The 19,952-nt window shown below is 40.5% G+C and overlaps 1 protein-coding gene across 5 annotated transcripts in view; it reads left to right on the top strand.

Moving 5' to 3' along the window:
* The first annotated feature begins 756 nt into the window (after positions 1–756).
* The window catches only part of LOC109439376 (guanylate-binding protein 7-like), a 35,778-nt gene continuing 16,582 nt past the window's right edge, over positions 757–19,952 (top strand). Inside the window, exons 1-8 of one of the 5 annotated variants that reach the window (XM_088791269.1) lie at positions 757–949; positions 1,237–1,339; positions 8,604–8,798; positions 10,435–10,562; positions 12,617–12,726; positions 12,925–13,121; positions 14,493–14,738; positions 15,665–15,945. In XM_088791269.1, coding sequence (XP_088647395.1) covers positions 8,609–8,798; positions 10,435–10,562; positions 12,617–12,726; positions 12,925–13,121; positions 14,493–14,738; positions 15,665–15,945 — 1,152 coding nt within the window. In that variant the 5' untranslated portion in view covers positions 757–949; positions 1,237–1,339; positions 8,604–8,608. Of the gene's footprint in view, positions 950–1,036; positions 1,056–1,236; positions 1,340–1,449; positions 1,714–4,265; positions 4,286–8,603; positions 8,799–10,434; positions 10,563–12,616; positions 12,727–12,924; positions 13,122–14,492; positions 14,739–15,664; positions 15,946–19,952 lie in introns of those variants that run through there. The other 4 variants (XM_088791270.1, XM_088791272.1, XM_088791271.1 and 1 more) reach the window with 4 other exon arrangements.

Here is a 19,952-nt window from a genome sequence, read left to right as displayed (position 1 = left end):
GAAAGGAGGGCCCGCACCAGTAGCAGCTCTGCTACATCGAACGGCTGTTCCCATTCGGTTACAGGTTACTACAAGTGCGACTCTGTTAAAGCCAGGCTATGGAAGAAATGGAAACATTTTGCTGCCGGCACCCACATGCTTGAAAGCAGAGGAACGGCGGCAATGGACTGGGCCCTAGCAGGCAAAAGCCCCTGCTGTCGGTGTTTGGGCCTGATAGCCCCATAGGGGGCTGGTTTGACCCATGATTTGCAAGAGACGTCAGGGGTGGTGGCCGAGGGGCCACCACAAGTGACTGTGGTATATGAAGGTCCTGATGCTGGGATGATTTTGCACAGAACCTATGTGCTCTCGCTATGGCCTATTATGGGGTCCCCTTTTCTGTTACGTGTTGAAACTACGCAAAGGACCCCAAGAACTGCCGTAAAGGTCTGGTACCACAAACTGGGAAAGGTGCCAGTGGCAGCGACCCTCCTTTCCCAGGACCAAAAGCTACCATGTATCCTCCCAGATGGAAGGAATTTGCCATTGTTGGTTCCCAAGACTACTATTTCTTTCCACGTGTAGGTGATTATAGGCTAACACGGCACAGAGCCCCTCGTGGAAGGTGTTTGTCAAGTAGATTGTGAGGCGAGACCGTTTAGGGGTGGAGTGTGGGGACAGAGTCCCAGAGAGCTGTTTCCCTGCTCTTGACCTCCTGTGGAAAGGTACTGGCTCGGGTAATAGATGGCCATCCGCTGTGACTAGTTGACTATCAGCTGTTACCAGTTAGCCATTAGCGACTGATATAACTGCCATGGCTAAGCTAGCAAGGGTGCATTGCAGTTAGCAAGTGAGCTTGGTTGGCAGAGAAGCAGACGGTAGGTTGCGGATCGTGTGGCTCCTGCTTCCTGTGTCTCCAACCCAGCCACCAGTGCGAATACAGTGGTGTGACTCCCCTATCTATGGCTCTGTGAGTCTTCCTTTTTGGCCTCTCCATATCCCGTGTTCTTCTGTGGGGAGCAGGACTAGAGACCCTGTGTCATGCAGGGTGTCATGTGGGGTCTCTACTTCACAGGGTAGGGCGTTTCATTTGATTTTGTTTTGCACATACTCAGCCAAAACTGGAGCCCAGTTCATTCCTTAGGGGTGGGGCTGGGTGGGGCATAAAAACTGAAAGTTAACTTACCAGTCATTTGATTTTGTTTTGCATATACTCAGCCATAACTGCTTTGCTCTAATATCTGGCTCAATTTTCAGCTTCCAGAGAGAACAATCTGTACCCAGAGGAGCCAGACAGAGGAGCTGAGGGACAACCAAAGACAGCTGAGAACTTGTGCCCAGGCTGCAGCTCCCACACCACGTAAGTTCAGCCCTAAACTTGGTCTTCCACGCCATATCCATTAACTCACAACAGCAAATGCCCAAGTGCAGGCTCCACACCGTCGGCAGGACAGCAGAAGGCCTGCGCCCAATTGCGGGTGGCCCCGTGGGGCCGTTTGCTCAAGCCAGCTCAGTGTCTCCCTTTGGATCAGAAGTGGCTCCCAGGCAGGAGACAGCACCAGCGCTGAGAAGGGCTGCTTCTCCGTGGGCACCTCCCAGAACTGCACAGAGAGGCCTGCATGGGAGAAAGAGGAAAGCATACTACCTTATCTGCAGAAAGGGGCTAAAGTCCGTTTTTGTTTTTGTTTTTTTTCCCCCTCTTAAAACTGCTTTTGCTGCATCCCAAAAATTTTGGTAGGATGTATTTTCATTGTCATTTGTTTCTATGTATCTTTTGATTTCTCCTCTAACTTCTTCTTTCACCCAGTCATTCTTTAAAAGTATGTTGTTTAATCTCCATGTATTTGTGTTTTTTCCTGCTTTCTTTTTGCAGTTGATATCCAATTTCAAAGCCTTGTGATCAGAGAATATGCTTGGTATGATTTCAATCTTCTTAAATTTGCTGAGACTGATTTTATGTCCCAATATATGGTCTATCCTTGAGAATGTTCCATGTACACTAGAAAAGAATGTATAGTCTGATGTTTTAGGATGAAGTGCTCTATAAATGTCAATTATGTCCATTTCATCTAATGTGTCATTTAGGGCTACTATTTCGTTATTTACTTTCTGTTTGGATGATCTATCCATAGCTGTCAATGATGTTTTTAAGTCCCCTAGTATAATTGTGTTTTGGTCAATTTCTCCCTTAGTTCTGTTAGTAGTTGCTTGGTATATTTCGGTACTCCCTGATTGGGGGCATAAATATTGATGACTGTTATGTCTTCTTGTTGTACAGTCCCCTTCACCATTATGAAATATCCATCTTTGTCTCTTGTTATCTTTTTCACCTTGAAGTCTGTTTCATCTGATATCATTATGGCTACACCTGATTTTCTCTGGGTACCATTTGCTTGGAGTGTCAATTTCCACCCTTTCACTTTGAGTCTATGCTTGTCCTTGTAGCTGAGATGTGTCTCTTGGAGACAGCATATGGTTGGGTTTAGTTTTTTGATCCAATCTGCTACCCTGTGCCTTTTTATTGGTGAGTTCAGTCCATTTACATTTAGGGTGATTATTGATATGTGAGGATTTCCTTTCATTCTATCTTTAGTTTTCTGGTAAGGCTGTGTCTCCATTGTTTCTTTGCCTTTTTGTTGTTGTCTATTATTTCCGTGTGGTGGTATTCTATGATGTTTCCCTCTGTTTCTTCTTTTATTACAGTATATATTTCAGTTCTGGATTTTTTTTGAGTGATTACCCTTAAGTTTATGTAAAAGAAAGTTTGATATTTAGAGTATTCCATTTTCTTCAGCACGCTTACTTTCTCCATTCCCGTATTGCGGTTCAGGCCTTTACTCTCTCCCTTTTTGAGTTTTGGTTGCCACAAATTGTCCCTGTTGATGGTGGTCAATAGCCTCCTTTAATATTTCTTATAGTGCAGGTCATGTATTAGAAAATTCACTCAGCTTCTGTATGTCTGGAAAGGTCTTTATTCCTCCTTCATATCTAAAGGATATCTTTGCTGGATATATTTTTCTTGGCTCATGATTTCTCTCTTTTAATAGCTTGAATATTTGGTTCCACTCCCTCCTGGCTTGTAGAGTTTCTGCTGAAAAATCTGATGATAATCTAATGGGCTTTCCTTTGTAAATTACCGTCTTCTTTTCCTTGGCTGCCCTGAGGATTCTTTCTTTGTCGTTGATTTTAGACAGCTTCAATACAATGTGCCTTGGAGAAGGCCTGTTGGGATTGAGGCAACTAGGTGTTCTATTTGCTACTTGGGTCCAGTTCTGTCCACAAGTTTGGGAAGTTCTCATCGACAATTTGTTTGAATATATTCTCTGTTCCCTTCTCTCTTTCTTCTCCTTCTGGTATGCCCATTATTCTTATATTGCTCTTTCTGATGGAGTCAGAAAGTTCTTGTAGAGTTCTTTCATTTCTTTTAAGTCTCAAGTCTCTTTCTTCTTCCATCTGTGTAATTTCCATGTTTCTATCTTCGATGTCACTGATTCTTTCCTCCATCTGGTCAACTCTACTACCTAAGCTGGTTATTTCATTCTTAATTTCTTCTATTGAGTTCTTAATCTCCAGAAATTCTATTTGGTTCTTTTTTAAAATTTCAATCTCTTTCGTAAAATGCTCATGCTGTTCTTTGATTGTGTTTCTGAGTTCATTTAACTGCCTATCTGTGTTTTCTTGTATTTCGTTGAGTTTTTTCAGAACTGCAATCTTGAATTCTCTGTCATTTAAGTCACACATTTCTGTATCTTTAAGTGCCTTTTCTGGAGATTTTTCACTTTCTTTCTGAGCTATCTTGTTGCCTTGGTTATTCAGGGAGGTTACTGGTTTACTATTTCTCTTCCTAGACATCTACAGGAGTGGCTTCTGCAACAGGTTGTTAGGACGCGGTCTTTTTGTTTTTTATTACTTGTTGGTAGAATGTTTTATTTTGTCTCCAACTGCAGCTTATTTTTCTTCTCCCACACAGTAGTGCTATGTTTTCTCTGCACTATTCCAGCTTCTCACACAATGGGGGAACTCCCTGGGAGACGGGCTTCTCCTTTGTTAATAGTTCGTCTAGGTCACAGGGTGCAGTGTCCCAGTGGGTATGCGGAGAGCTTTTGATGTTCCAAAGTTCTTCCAGCTCCTGATTCAGAGCCCGTATGTTTCAGCAGTTCTGTTTACTCCTGCAGGCATCCGCCCAGGTAGGTGGGGCCAGGGGCGGGGTGAGTTGTGAGAGGTGGCCCAGAGCAATGTCGGCGACCAACACCACAGGCGGTCCTGCTTCCACAGCTCCCTCCCCTTTGCCGGAACTAGTTGGGCTGTGAGTTTTTGTCTGTGGTTCACAGTTCTCAAAACAGCAAATATTCTGTTCTTTTGCTCTGACACTGCTACTGTTCCGTTTCTAGCACCAGGCAGGAGGGGGCGGGGTGAGCTCTGGGAGGGGAGGGAGAGGGCGGCTAGTCTCAGTGCCTAAGGCTTCCATTCTCTGCTCAGCAGTGAGGGCTTAAACCACTGTTTTCAGCCTTCTTCCCTCAGTCTTTTCTCCGAGGTCTCTGCCATGAGCATTGGGTTCAGCCGTGTTTTATGCTGCCCCCTCAGCCCTGTGGGCCATAAGCAGAGCCCTAGCAGTCCGAGTTCTTCCCTCTCCTACAGGTGCGGTAGTTCCGGGAAGCAGCAAGCTCGGAGCACTGAGCTAGGTCTGCATCCTGCGCCCACGTGGCTCCGTCTCCGCACTTCTCCCTTTCCTCCTCCCCCCCTCACACGAATCTCCCACCTGTAGGTGATTTCGGTAGTGGGCCTCTTCGTCTTGCCTGTCTGCTGTGCAGGGAGTCCTTTGTGGAGTGTTTGTTGTTCGATTCGTTGGAAATTCCAGGGGAGCTTTACAGAGGCTCACCTCACGCCGCCATTTTTCTGGAAACTCCCGCTGAAGTCCTTTCTGGGTACATATCCTGAGTCCTCGCAGGGTGGGCTCCCTTCCTCCTCCATTTCCCTCATTCTAGCCTCAGACATTTCCTGGCCATGCTTCCCCTCCCCACTGCTCATCTCCCCCAGCTTGAAAAAACAGAAAGAAAAGGTGACCCTTATTTCCAGACAATTTATATCCTAAAAGATTGACCGGATTATTCTTGTATTAACATTTAACATTCAAAGATACTACAAAGCTGCTCTATAGAATAATTCCATCTTACTCTCACTAATCAACTGTTAAAATAAATGTAAGGTCCAATCGTGTTTACTAAACACTGTTTTAATGTGTGGCCCATACGAGAACTGCGTCAGAATAACCTGTGATACTTGCTGAGAAGTATCTTCAGATGCCTCTCCTAAAGAGCAAACTTTGGAAACAGTTGAACATCCAAATCCATCTAATACAACTATTTCATTCTACTTGTTTATTTGGAATTAACAGCTTCTGGGTTTGGGTATCTAAGTATACCCGCATTAAAAAAATAAAACAAACTCACCTATTCTTACCCAAAGCTTATTAAACATTAAATCTAAGAAATAATCTCTGCACTTCTCCTGCTGAGAACACAGGAGTCAAAGGTTCATGTTTTACTCCCCAACTCCGCTCCCAGGCACCTGTAAAAAAGAAGAGAAATGGTACCGAGGAAGTCTGTTCAACAAATGCATGTTATTTACTGAGAAAAAGATTTTGCATGCCTTATTGTTTCTTGAAAATTGGCAGCTCACTGAATGTATTGATGACTTTCAGCACATTACCTAACTTGCTCGTTGTTGAAACAGTACATTAATGCTGGGGAAAAAATTTTAATTATCAAGAGCCTATGTGTTACCGGCTTGTACAATAATGGATCAGGCAGGAGTTCTTGTTTTACTATAACACTTCTTTTAAAAAGAAAATAGAGACTCACAGAGGTAAGTTCCTTTTTCAAGATCTCACTGACAGTAAGTGAGCTGAACCCTGGGGTTTGAACCCTGGCAGCCTCACTCCAAAATCTGTGCTCTGCCATCCCAGGACTGCTCTGGGTTCCTCCAAGGAGACTCGTCCTCTGTCTGTGTCCTGCCTCTCAGCTGTCACTGCTGGCGCTGTCCTGCCTGCACATTCTCCTCGTGGGATATGTCCTCACACTTGTTTGGGACAGGGGAGGGAAGTGTCACACTACTTCACTGCAAAGCCAGTCCACCTTCATTTAGAAATTACCCTTCCTACCTTCTTAGACACTCAAGTTTTAATCAATACTTACATAGGACTCGGTATGTACCAGCGTAATTTTAAGAGCATTATAAATATTATGAGATATTTAATCCTTCTAATGACCACTAGATTGGTACTGTACTATTGTCATTTTACAGAAGACAAAACTGAGGTACAGAGAATTTAATCATCTTTCCACTAGTCACACAGCTGGGTTAGTATGGAAACACATGAATGTTGCTTAGCGTTGTCCGTTATCTTCGAGAACATAAAGGGACAGTCAAAGCTCTTCAATGGTTCTCTGTGTCTCAATTTTATGAAACACCCAATCAGTGTGATGGAAACATTTAAGTAGAGCCCCGCTGTGCTGTGGGACTCAAGCCGATCTGGGCAGATCCTAAAACACTGACTAATTCCCCTCTTCCCTGTCAGCCTATAAATAAGGGATTTTCTTTTATTCCAATGAAATAAATGAATTCCTGCAGCCATAACTTTATGTAGGTTATAAAGATCTGTCCTGTTGTGCTTTGAGAGCAAATGGCATTCTTTATCTCTTCTTCTTCCTCTCAAAGTCTCTCCTCCTCCAGTCCACTCCTGCTCCCACAGTTCTTTAAACCTTCCTCTTCAAGGTCACAGATCACATTTATTTCTCTGTCTCAGAGAGGCCTTCCCTGACTGCCCTCTATGTAAATTCAGCCCTCGTGCTCCCTATCCCAGTCCCTGCTTTTTTTCTTCCGAGTACTTACTATCATCATATTATATATATAGCTTTATTATACTTATAATTATATATTAAGCTACATATGTAATACGTGTATTATATATATATAGTTGGCTTGTTTTCTTTATTACCTGTCTGTTCCCACTAGAATAGAGGCCCACAAGGCAGGAATTTCTATTCGTTTTGTTCACGACTTGATACTAAGGACCTAGCACAGCGCCCAGCACATGTGTGGGGAATATGTTAGGAAAATTCGCCTTCATTGGCTGATATAGCCTACAGGGCTGATATAGCTTCATTGTTTCATGTTGTCTGTTTCTCCCTCATGAGGTAATGGTAGTTCCTTCATGAGGTGATGGTTATGTTTCTCCCTCATGACGTGATGGTTAGGTTTGTCTGTTAGCTTTTTGTTCCTTCACATGAGATGCTGTTGTTTTTTCCTCATGTGAGGGGATGGTTAGCTTAGGGTTAAGAAAATGCTCCCTCATCTCATTCCTGGCAGGAGAGATATTGGATGATGCTTTCTGTCTGCTTTACCCACATCAGCAGATGAGGTGAAGAAATATCTAAGCTATATCAGAGAGACGTGACAGGCATGATGCCAGGCTTTGGAAGACTTTGGGCCAATGGTCCCAGGCAAGAGCAGTAGGTATTGTTTGTTTGAATGCATTGGCCCTTCAACTGTATAAGCAATGTTTTTATCACAGTAACTGCTGAAACCTCCCAGAAATGACAATTCTCTGGGGGCGAGGCAGGAACAAAAACTTGGGTCAAAAGTACATCTGAAGAGATATATAAGACAGACCTCAGTTGGCAGTGTATTCGTCATTCGTCATCATGCTGACATTAGCACTGGGAACTTTTACACAGCTTGCAGTATCAAGAGATGCCCTGACTTCCAGCCGCGGACCTGGTGAGGTCTGGCTGTTTCCCAACCTCTCCAGTGTTGTTTCCCCATGGTTTGGTGAGCTTCTTTGGCATAACATTGTTATTAGTATGTATAGTTTAGTCTTAAAGGCCTTTATTGGGAACTTGTATGCAGCTGGCAGCTGCAGCTGGCAGTATCAGGGGACGCCCTCATCTCCAGCCATGGGACAGGTGATTATCTGATCAGTTCCCGACCTCTCCAGTGTTGCTTTCCCACAGTTTGATGAGCTTTTGGCATCTACTGTAATAGTTGCTATCCTATAGAATTTATTACTGCATTTGGATGCTCCCTATTAACTTTCTTTGTATATTTAGCCAAGTGATTTTGATCAATAGTGAATACATATATACTAAAACCTTTAAAACTTGTGTGTGTACTTCTTTGTTTACCCCGCTCGACATTATAACATGGTAGGCATGCAGTAAATATTTGTGCAATTAATGAGAGACCAAATCATGCTGGAACTCCAGATATCTTCTCTGGTCATTCCTCATCTCCCACATGTCCCACTCTGCCTGTATTTCCCCCAAATATGTGGGTGTTCTCTAGACTCCATCATCAGTTCTTCGTTTTCCTTATCCTATTCATTTTATGCATCACATGGCAGGGTTGTTTTAGGTTCATTTAAGGATGAACACGATCATGTACATGAGGTATCTGTATGAGTCCTTGACACACCTGGCTAAATACTTATCTTTGAGAAACACATAAAACATAGGAAACCTATTCATAAGTTCTACACACAGAAAACTGACTTGCACGCGACTTGTGTGACCGTTAGATATGACTTCGAGACCTGTATATCACTGAGGTGTTCCTCTGGATTACAGATAACATGGCCTGTGGATCTATGACGAAGGCCCCCATCTGTCTGGTGGAAAACCGGAAAAATCAGCTGACAGTAAATAGAAAAGCACTGGAGATTCTTAGCAAGATCACTCAGCCTGTTGTAGTGGTGGCCATCGCAGGGCTGTGTCGAACAGGAAAATCCTACCTAATGAACCGCCTGGCAGGACAGAACTATGGTGAGTGTCATCCTGGGGCAGGGGCCGTTTGCTTGGAAGCAGTGATAACACAGGCTGACCTCACCTCCTTCAGGGTCATCTTAAGAATTAGCCTAACTCTTCCCACTGAAGAAAACTTTTAATTCTTATTGCCCAGTTGATAACTGCAGCACCAGTGTGAGAGATTAATGATTTGAGAACCCTAAGAGAGAGAAATCAGTCAAGGAGTTTCAACAACGTCATTTTCAATCTATTCAGAGAACAACTGGTAATAATGAGGTATTTGCATTGCTGAGAAAGTCCCTAACATCAAAATGCTTTCAAACACTTGAATTTTGATTCTACCACCCCACTCATATCACAGAAAGAACAAAAAGAGATTTGCACTTTGTTAAGATCTAAGAGCATCACCAGGTCACTAGTCTTCGTCCTTATTGATGACCTGCTTTGTGTGTTTGTTACCTCTCATAACCTAGTATAATGGCCTCCAATTATACCTATCTTATCTCTCTGGGGAATTGGAAGTTCAGATTCCTCTGTATTAATCAGCATGCCATCAAATGCTATCACAATTAGAAGAATACAGACCATCTCAGGCTTTATACCCTCTCGGTGGAGATCACACTCTATATGGAAATTGAATGGCCTGAGCCATGCTAAATCAACCTCCCCTATGTATTTCATTGTGTCCATTTCTATTCTCCGTTAACAAGTATTGGCATATGGCAGATAATCAAAATCGTGGACTGTTGGACGAGATATGTCACCCTCATGTTCTAAGGCATCTACCTCACATTCTCTCCCCCTGTGTGTTTAATTTAAGCTTCTGGAAAGAGGGGCAAGTAAGTCTCACAGGTCTTTTCTGCTTTCTCTTCCATTAATCCCCACTTGAGGCAAAGAATGAAGAGCTCATTATTTGCTTGAAGAAGAAGAGAAAAGAAATGAAATAGGGGTGGGGGAATCCTACAGAAAGCTGATGGGCCAATCCAGGTCCTGGCAGGACACATGTGACCCATTCAAGAGGTAACTAAGGAGTGTTTAATGGAGGGACTGTTTACAAGGGCATATGCAGGACAAAGGGAACCAGTGAGAGATGGGCAAGCACCTAGAGAGTGGCAGTAGCATGGCTAGGTACCCATTTTAACTCCTATAGCCTGAAGAAGATAGAAAAGAGTGGATACCATCATGTGGCAAAGACTGGAGATGTTGGAGGGAGCTACATGACAGGCGCTGTGACCCTAAGTGCAGGAACAGAGGTACCGGGACAGTGTGGCTCACCAGAGGGGAAGCTACAGGAACACATGCCTGATTTTCATTGTCCTGCTATTGCCTCCCTCTGGTTGAACTCCTTCAGAACCTGGAGGACAAGGGAGCTCTTCAGTGTTGGATAAAAACACAGAGGTTAATAGAGTTTATATTAACTCTGTAATGTGACATAGCTTGGGTCATGGATGGTATGAGGCGAATAGGGGACACAAAGTGTTTCTTTAGAAAGTCCATAATGTGTGGAAAGGTTGTATTGACTGTCTTTGTTGAAATGGAAGCAACCTTCCTCCCAGCCAGGCACTCACATTCCAACAAGTTTAAGCAATGTAACCCACCTGCAGTCTGCACTATCTGCTGTTACGGCATATTGCTTTCTCCCCTTCCTTTGCAGGTTTCCCTCTGGGCCGCACAGTGAGGTCTGAAACCAAGGGCATCTGGATGTTGTTTGTACCCCATCCCTCCAAACAGAATCATACCCTGGTCCTTCTGGACACCGAGGGCCTGGGCGATGTGGAAAAGGTAAGGCAGACAATCTTCTTTGCTCTTGACGCTCCACTTACATTTTAATTTACAGCCTCAGTTCAACATTTATGACAGTTTATGACAGTTTTCTGTAAACTATAAATCCAACTAGTTATTACTAATGAGGTTAAATTCTGTTCCTTTGAATTTACTTTCTTGGTAAACTCAATATTTTGTTTATTAGGAATAAATCTTATATTTAACACTGGCATGGAACATGGAAGTTCATAAATGTTTATTGGACAGCTAAATTCTAAGGCTTTTTGTTAAGTGCTACAGATATCCCAGTGAATAAGGTAAAGACCCAGAGCATAGTTGGGGAGATGAGAAATATGCAGTGTTATCATTATGGATACAAAGAGTGAGAACATAATCCACTTGTTCAGGTTAGGGAAAACATCCTATGGAAGCTATAACCATGGGATCAGTAAACTTTACTACTTAAGGTGTGTGAGGTTGATAGGATTGGAAGTAAGACCCATGAAAATAGGGTTTCGGTGAAATAATCTACTTAATCTCCACAGAAACTTTAGTTACTCCAAGAACATTCATTAAGGTTTAGTCCATTTCTGTGCTTTGAAGATGAATTCCTGACCGACATCTATACAACATGAGCTAGGTGCACCAAATCATTGTAAATGGGGGTAATTTTAGTATTTTCTCCATTTTAATGTTTGCTGCAATGTTTTCTCCTTATTTATATTAGTCTGAGTATAAAGTGAAAGTAGCAACAATGGGTCTTTGACTTTCAGTACTGCAAAAAGAGTAGGGACATGAATTTAGATAATCTGAATTTAAAAATTTTTTGGTTTAATGTACTCTATAGTCACCTTGATGTAAACCCAAAATGGTCTACTGATTCCTAACAAATTTTAATTTGTATAAAACTTCTTTTTATCTAACTGCGTTGTTCAAGGAAGTAAAACATACCAAAAGTAAACTGATAGCATCAGAAGTATTTGATGCCCTTACAACTTAGAGTATATTTGAATAGTATCAAATAATGTTACAAAGTCACGTGACTTGAACTGAATCTTATTTTCAGTCTTATCATCTACTCCCACCACACACATTACCACTACTTCAGTCAAAGAAAATAACCTATATAGTACATATAGGTTACATCTTATTTTGAACACTTGTCATACAAAGGTTTTAGGGATAGATCTTATTTTTAACACTGGGGAAACGATGCAACCTAATAAATATTTATTGGGCAGCTAAATTCTAGGGGTTTTGTTAAGTGCTGAGGATACCCCAGTGATATATGTACATATAGTACATATAATAATACCTCTGTATGACAGCACGCTCTGGCAATTCTGCTTGGTCTGTTGGTCCTTCCACCTGCCTGGTCCCTTAATGTCCACAATTTCGCATTCTGTCAGTCTATTAAAACCCAGCTATTTTCAACTTTATGGGCTTGTATCTCATTCAGACATAATCACTTCTTGCTCTGAATTCACAGAGTACATTTCTGGTTTTTGAATCCCTCCCATGTCTGTTACGTTATAATATGTGGTTCCACTCCTGGCAGAGTTTATAATCTCGGATGCGTTTGCACGTTGCCACGTATATGTGCCCCTCAGGAAATTCATCTCTCAGGAACAAGCATTACCATATAGAACTTTATATCCACACAAGCAAATGCAGTCTGGCGTTTCATAGCTGCACGATGAGTAGTTGATGAATTTAACTGAATAGCATTTCTGTCCCCAATAAGCCCATGATGAGGAAAATTTGCAAAAGAATCATTGCCCCCATATGATAACATACATCCACGTTCTAGGCTTTGTATTAAATATTTGACACATATTTACAGTGTCATTCACTTCTGTTAATAGCTAAAGAAACTCAGGCCCTTCGTGGGGTCAACTTTTAGGGTACTAAAAGTGAGGTTTGAATTTAATGTTGTCTTCACAATTTATGTTATTCGCCTTACCATTCAGTTATAGTACAGCTGACATAGTGAACGAACAACTGAATGAGTGAGAAGAGTAGATGCCTAAATAATGCTTATAGATGCCTGCTGTAAAGCATTTATTTTTTAGGGTGATTCTAACAATGACTCGTGGATCTTTGCGCTGGCCGTGCTTCTGAGCAGCATGTTTGTCTACAACAGCATGGGGACCATCAACCACCATGCCCTGGAGCAGCTGCAGTATCCTTCCAGGAACTAAACCACCCTGGGTCATTGAGTCATGGGAATGTAACTGTGACTCTTTCTTCTTTTCCATAACTCAGTTCTCATGGTTGAAGAGAATGGGACACAGGGCTAACAGGAATATTTATAAATCTTGTTTCTGGGTAAGATCTGGAAATTTTGTTCTTTATTCTCATTCCTTAGCTAAGATCTCAGCTACGTGACTGAACTAACCAACCTAATCAGGACAAAATCCTCTCCCAGCTCTGGGGATGTAAATGACTCAGCTGAGTTTGTCAGTTTCTTTCCAGACTTTGTCTGGACTGTACGGGATTTCATGCTGGACCTGGAGTTAGATGGACGGATCATCACTGAGGATGAGTACCTGGAGAATGCCTTGAAGCTGATTCCAGGTATCAGAGCACGGCCTGGGTAGTGGAAGTTTCAGTAGGTGAGATTGACTAACTGAGCCCTGTCACTCAGCACTTGACATCAATCTTTATTTGAGATTGGATTGAGGCTTGCTAGTGGTGATTGGTGTGTGACAGGTGGATATGGTTTTAGTCATTATTACTGGAATAACTCCAGTGACTACAGTTGAACCTCACTGAAGGAATTTAGAATCCAATATCAGGCCGAATGATTTTGGAAAAATTGACACCATAAAAAATATTTGAGGATTACAGCTAATGCTAAAACTTCCTCAGGCACAAATACTTCTGTTACTTATTAATTTCAGAGTTCCTCAACTTCTATTTAGAGAATCACAAAGATATCAAAAGAACAATTTTTTTTGAAATATATTTCAAGCAGTCTATTTGATTAACTGCATAGAGCTACATCCTTCACATAAAGGATATTTATACACTATATGAGTCCAAAAAAACAAATCATTGGCATATCTCCCCAGGGACACTATGTAATCCTTCATTTTCTGTTTCTCATTAACAACACTCTCTTCAAACTGAGTCTTATATAATATGTTGTTGTGTTAATGTAATAAATTCATTTCTAGGTTGGCATGCAGCAGAGAGCATAAAAGTGGCACCTAGAAGCAATATTCATTTTGTTTATTTAGTCATTTATTCATTTTTTTCAAAAATATTTATTGAGCAGCTGATACATGTCAGAATGCCATTGCTTGTCATTGTAAATTCCAATATAATCTGCTACAGAAAACTGGAGAGGTCTGCAATTTACATTTATGTGACCTTTCTATTTGGTGGTGTCTGCTGAAGGAATCTCTGAACATATTTATAAGTTTTCTATTTTTACAGCGGGTTCTGGTGCTATAAAGCTTTTTTTAACTGTCCTGAATATCACTGGTCTTACACATGGGGATTTTCTCTGAAATATTATACATATTTTTATTCGTACCCTTACTTTACTTTAGAGCCCACATTTCACTTCTGACAGAGGGACTGTATTGTTGAAAAGATATTCCTGAAAATTGTTTTGGTTAATCTATCTTTCAACAAGTAACTAATAAATTGTCATCCAGTGCTTACCGTACAAAGACTAAGGAACAATCAGACGTTTCATCACTTGGAATGCGTGCCTTCCTTCTTCCCCAGAAGTACTTTCTTCATTCTTGGCTCTATCCAAAGGAAAAAAAAGGGGGCGGGGGGAATTTCCAAGTCTTGAGTAGATAAGATTTGCATAATTAAATAAAAGATTTACAGACACCAGAGTTACAGTTACACAAACATCTCTGGAAGTGAAGGTCTTCAACCAACTTGCTTGAAGACAGTCAAATCAGTGATTGCTCTTTTTCACTTCTGCAGGCGAGAGTTCCCAAATCCAAAACAACAACAGGACCAGACTGTGTATCAGGAAATTCTTCCCCAAACGAAAGTGCTTTGTCTTTGACCGGCCTATAAATGACAAAAAACTATTACGCCTTCTTCATGAAGCATCAGAGAACCAACTGGAAACGACTTTCCAGGAGCAATCCAAAAATTTCTGTTCATATGTCTTCAAAAATGCCGAAGCTAAGACCCTAAGACAGGGAATCATTGTCAATGGAAATAGTAAGTCTCCTTTGTTACAGCATGTCTCTCTGTGGTTCAGTGTGTGTGATGAAGCTGTGACTGCTATCTGGGTTTGTCAGTAATTTTGTTCTCTTCTTTATGTGATGTGGAAAAACAGATGTTCATACCACACATAGACACGCATGTTTTTTCATTAAAGTTTCCCTATATGAGGGATTATTGAAGCTTACTGTATGTCATAAAACTAATACTCTTACGACATAAGCGTGAGCTGCTGTTAAGGATACAAATCTTCATATGGATGAGACGTTCAGTGGGATAAGTTTTCTTGGTGAGGACACACAAGATATTTTGTGAATTTACACCAGATAGAAAATAAATAGTGTCTGACAGCTCAGTTAGAATTTGAGAAACAAATTTATATATATTCCTATGTACAAGGCTGGATTCATGGATACGTGACCTGGGTGTACACAAAGTGCCCTGTGCTGAGATGGGCCGAGGCTTGGTTTAATATTTATGTCATGGACCCAAGATTCTTGACTTTTTTTTTTTTACAAGAACCGCTGTATTTTCATTTGGGACAGTGCCAACAAATTAAGTACTTTAATTATGTGTAAAACAAACGTTTATATTTTATTTCAATGGGAAATGTGTTCTAGGAAATCTTTCACATATTGGTTGAGGTTATTAATTTAATATTGTAATGGATGAATTCATGAAACATAAAAGAGACAGTGAATAGGAGACATGGGGATGTTATTATAAGGAGGTTGATTCATAGAAGAGCAAGAATAAGGAGACCATTGAGGCCCAAAAAGAAGATTGGGAGGAAAAGAAGAAAGAGAAAAAGGAAAACTTCACTTCAGTAAAATTGTTGTGATTTCTGGAATGCTAATCTCTAAATCTCTAAAACAGTGAATGAGAACTTCCTGTCCATTCCCTAAATACCATGTGTCATCCAGGGCTGGGGACTCTGGTGGTGACCTATGTGGATGCCATCAATAGTGGAGCAGTACCTTGTTTGGAAAATGCAGTGACAACTCTGGCCCAGCATGAGAACTCAGCGGCCGTGCAGGAGGCAGCCACCCATTACAGTGAGCAGATGGCCCAGCGAGTGAGGTTCCCCACAGACACGCTCCAGGAGCTGCTGGAGCTACACGCAGCCTGTGAGAGGGAAGCCATTGAAATCTTCATGGAGCACTCCTTCAAGGATGTAAACCAGGAGTTCCAGAAGAAGCTTGTGGTAATATGTCTTAGCATATATCCTTCCTGATTCCTGTCCTTTTAGAGTGATGCCAAGACTACCCCTTTTTAATCCCATAGTTCATGTGTTTCTCATAGGAATTTAGGTTCTTGTGGGTGACAAGGCTCTATAGGCTATAGTTGTTCCTTTTTCTAAAAGCTTGGTTGTTTATTTTCAATTAGTGCAAAACAAATGACCATGTGATTAGCAGCTTAAAACAACACACATTTATTAGATCAGATTTCTTCAGGTCAGAATCCAGCATAAGATATGCGTACCTTGCTCAGTGTAGCACAACTGAAAACAAGGTTCAAATGGGCTTATGTTATCAAATGGAGGTTCTGGGAAACTCGTCTCCGTCTTTAAGCTAGCGATGGTACATCATATCCTTGTATTATTTCTAGTCTCTCTGACTACCTTCTCTGCCACCAACTGGAGAAAACTGCTCTTAAAGGGCTCAAGTAGTTAGGTGATGCCCACCCGGTAATTTCCATCTTAAAGTCAACCTGTGCTGCAGAACATACTCTAATCATAGGATTAATATTCATCAGAGTCACAAGCTCAAGGCTTAATTAGAGAGTGGACACCAGAGAAGAGAACTCTTGGAAGACATCATGATTCTACTTAGCACAGGCTCCTTCACTGAAAGTTTGTCTTTCAGTCTGTCTCTCACTATCCTACAGGTTATAAAAATCTCTCAGTTCATGTAGAAGAAATTCACCTGCATCAAAATGGAGAAGCACAACAAATAAATTTTACTCCTATGTTTTTGCACAATCAAACCCTCGTTGAAAGAATTCATGACAGGTTTCAAACTATCCAGAGCCCAGCTTAACTCATGAGTGGGCAAGTGATTTGCTACATATTCATGTTTAGCTTTGTAGCACCCCAAGTTTTCAGAGGAAAGTCTACTTCCAGTCATATTGAACTTTCCATTGTTCATTGTCGATGGATGGATCACTGTTAATCTTATCACTGATAAAGGAACCATGCATAATACTGGGTTGCATATTTGAAAGTTGCTAAGAGTAAATCTTACAACTTCTCATCAAAAGAAAAAAATAATTGTAACGACATAAGAGATGTTGACTCAACTTATTGTGGTGACCATTTCACAGTGTATACAAATATTGATTCATTATGTTGGACGCCTGAAATTATAATGTTATGTGCCAATTGTATTTCAGTTGAAAAAAAAAAAGGCACCATGATTCATGTCTCCCAGCCCCATCTTTTCACAGATGTTGATCCTGAGCGAAAGCAAATAAGGGACTGTCCTCATGACGCATGATCGTTCCATTTCCCCATCCATCCTGATGCCATCAGACTGCTTCCTTTTTTTTTTTCAGTTACAGTTGACATACAATATTAGATTAGTCTCAGGTGTACAACAGAGTAATGAGACATTTATATAACTGAAAAAGAGATCACCCTGATAAGTCTAGTACCAATCTAATACCACACAAAGTTATAATATTATTGACTATATTCCCTATGTTGTCCTTTTTATATCCATGACTGTTTTTACAACTGGTAATTTGTACTGCTTTATCCCTTCACCTTTTTGACCCATCTCACCAAACCCCTCCTGTCTGGGAAACATCAATTTGTTCTACATATCTATGAGTTTGTTTCCCTTTTGTTTTTACATTTATTTTGTTTTTTCAAATTCCAAATATAAGTGAAATCATATGGTATTTATCTTTCTCTGACTTATTTTATTTAGCATAATACCCTCTAAGTCCACCCATGTTGTCAAAAATGGCAAGATTTCATTTTGTACCTATGTACCACTTCTTTACCAATTGTCTATCGATGGACACTTAAGTTGCATCCATATCTAGGCTATTGTAAGTAATGCTGTAGAAATGTAGGACTGAATATATCTTTGTAAATTAGTGTTTTGGATTTCTTTAAGTACCCAACAGTGGAATTGCTGGGTACTTCTATTTTTTGGTAGATCTATTTTTAGTAGTTCTACTTTCAGTTTTTTGAGGAACCTCCATAGTGTTTTCCATAGTGGCTGCACCAATTTAAAATCCCAACAGTGGGTGAGAGTTCCCTTTTCTCCACATCCTCGACAACACTTGTTTTCTGTTGGTTTATTATTTTTATTTTTTTTTTTAATTTATTGGGGTGACAATTGTTAGTAAAGTTACATAGATTTCAGGTGTACAATTCTGTATTACATCATCTATAAATCCCATTGTGTGTTCACCACCCAGAGTCAGTTCTCCTTCCATCACCATATATTTGATCCCCCTTACCCTCTGGTAACCACTAAACTATTGTCTGTGTCTATGAGTTTCTGTTTCTCATTTGTTTGTCTTGTTCTTTTGTTGTTTTTGGTTTATATACCACATATCAGTGAAATCACATGGTTCTCTGCTTTTTCTGTCTGACTTATTTCGCTCAGCATTACACTCTCAAGATCCATCCATGTTGTAAAAAATGTTCCTCTATCATCTTTTCTTACCGCCGAATAGTATTCCATTGTGTATATATACCACAACTTCTTTATCCGTTCATCTATCGAAGGACATTTTGGTTGTTTCCATGTCTTGATCACCGTAAACAAAGCTGCAATGAACATTGGAGCACACATGTCTTTATGTATAAATGTTTTCAGATTTTTTTGGGTAGATACCCAGGAGAGGGTTTGCTGGGTCATATGGCAATTCTATTCGTAATTTTTTGAGGAACCTCCACACTGCCTTCCATAACGGCTGCACCAGTCTGCATTCCCACCAACGGTGTATGAGGGTTCGTTTTTCTCCATGGCCTCTCCAACATTTGTTACTATTTGTCTTGTTGATGATAGCCATTCTGACTGGGGTGAGGTGATATCTCATTGTGGTTTTGATTTGCATTTCTCTGATGATTAGTGATGTTGAGCATTTTTTCATATGTCTATTTGCCATTTGTATGTCCTCTTTGGAGAAATGTCTCTCCAGGTCCTCTGCCCATTTTTCAATTGGGTTGTTTGTTTTTTTGTTGTTGAGTTGCATTAGTTCCTTGTATATTCTGGATATTAGCCCCTTATCGGAGGCACTATTTGCAAAAATCTTCTCCCATTCAGTTGGTGGTCTCTTTATTTTATCGATGGTTTCTTTTGCTGTGCAGAAGCTTTTAAGTTTCATATAGTCCCATTCGTTTATTTTAGCTTTTACTTCCCTTGCCTTTGGAGTCAAGTTCATAAAATGCTCTTTGAACCCAAAGTCCATAAGTTTAGTACCTATGTTTTCTTCTATGCAGTTTATTGTGTCAGGTCTTATGCTTAAGTCTTTGATCCATTTTGAATTATCTTTGGTACATGGTGACAAATAGCAGTCCAGTTTCATTCTTTTGCACGTGGCTATCCAATTCTCCCAGCACCATTTATTGAAGAGGCTCTCTTTCCTCCATTGTATGTTTTTAGCATCTTTGTCAAAAATTATCTGTCCATATTTATGTGGTTTTATTTCTGCGTTCTCAATTCTATTCCATTGGTCTATGTGTCTGTTTTTCTGCCAATACCATGCTGTTTTGATTATTGTAGCCCTGTAGTACAAGCCAAAGTCAGGAAGTGTGATACCTCCATTATTGTTCTTTTTTCTTAAGATTGCTTTGGCTATTCGGGGTCTTTTGTGGTTCCAAACAAATCTGATGATTTTTTGTTCTATTTCTTTAAAATATGCCATTGGGATTTTGATGGGGATTGCATTGAATCTGTATATTGCTTTGGGTAATATGGCCATTTTAACTATGTTGATTCTTCCAATCCATGAGCACAGAATGTCTTTCCATTTCTTTGTGTCTTCTTCAATTTCTTTAAAAAATATCTTATAGTTTTCAGCATATAGGTCTTTCACATCCTTGGTTAAGTTTATTCCTAGGTATTTTATTCTTTTTGCTGCAATTGAAAAAGGAATTGCTTTTTGTATTTCTTTTTCTGAGATTTCATTGTTAGTATATAGGAAAGCAACGGACTTTTGTACGTTGATTTTGTAGCCAGCAACTTTATTGTA

This window comes from Rhinolophus sinicus, chromosome 14 (genome assembly GCF_057876585.1).
Source record: "Rhinolophus sinicus isolate RSI-liver-muscle chromosome 14, RSI-T2T, whole genome shotgun sequence".
Taxonomy (NCBI): domain Eukaryota; kingdom Metazoa; phylum Chordata; class Mammalia; order Chiroptera; family Rhinolophidae; genus Rhinolophus; species Rhinolophus sinicus.
This window is presented reverse-complemented; position numbering and strand designations above follow the sequence as displayed.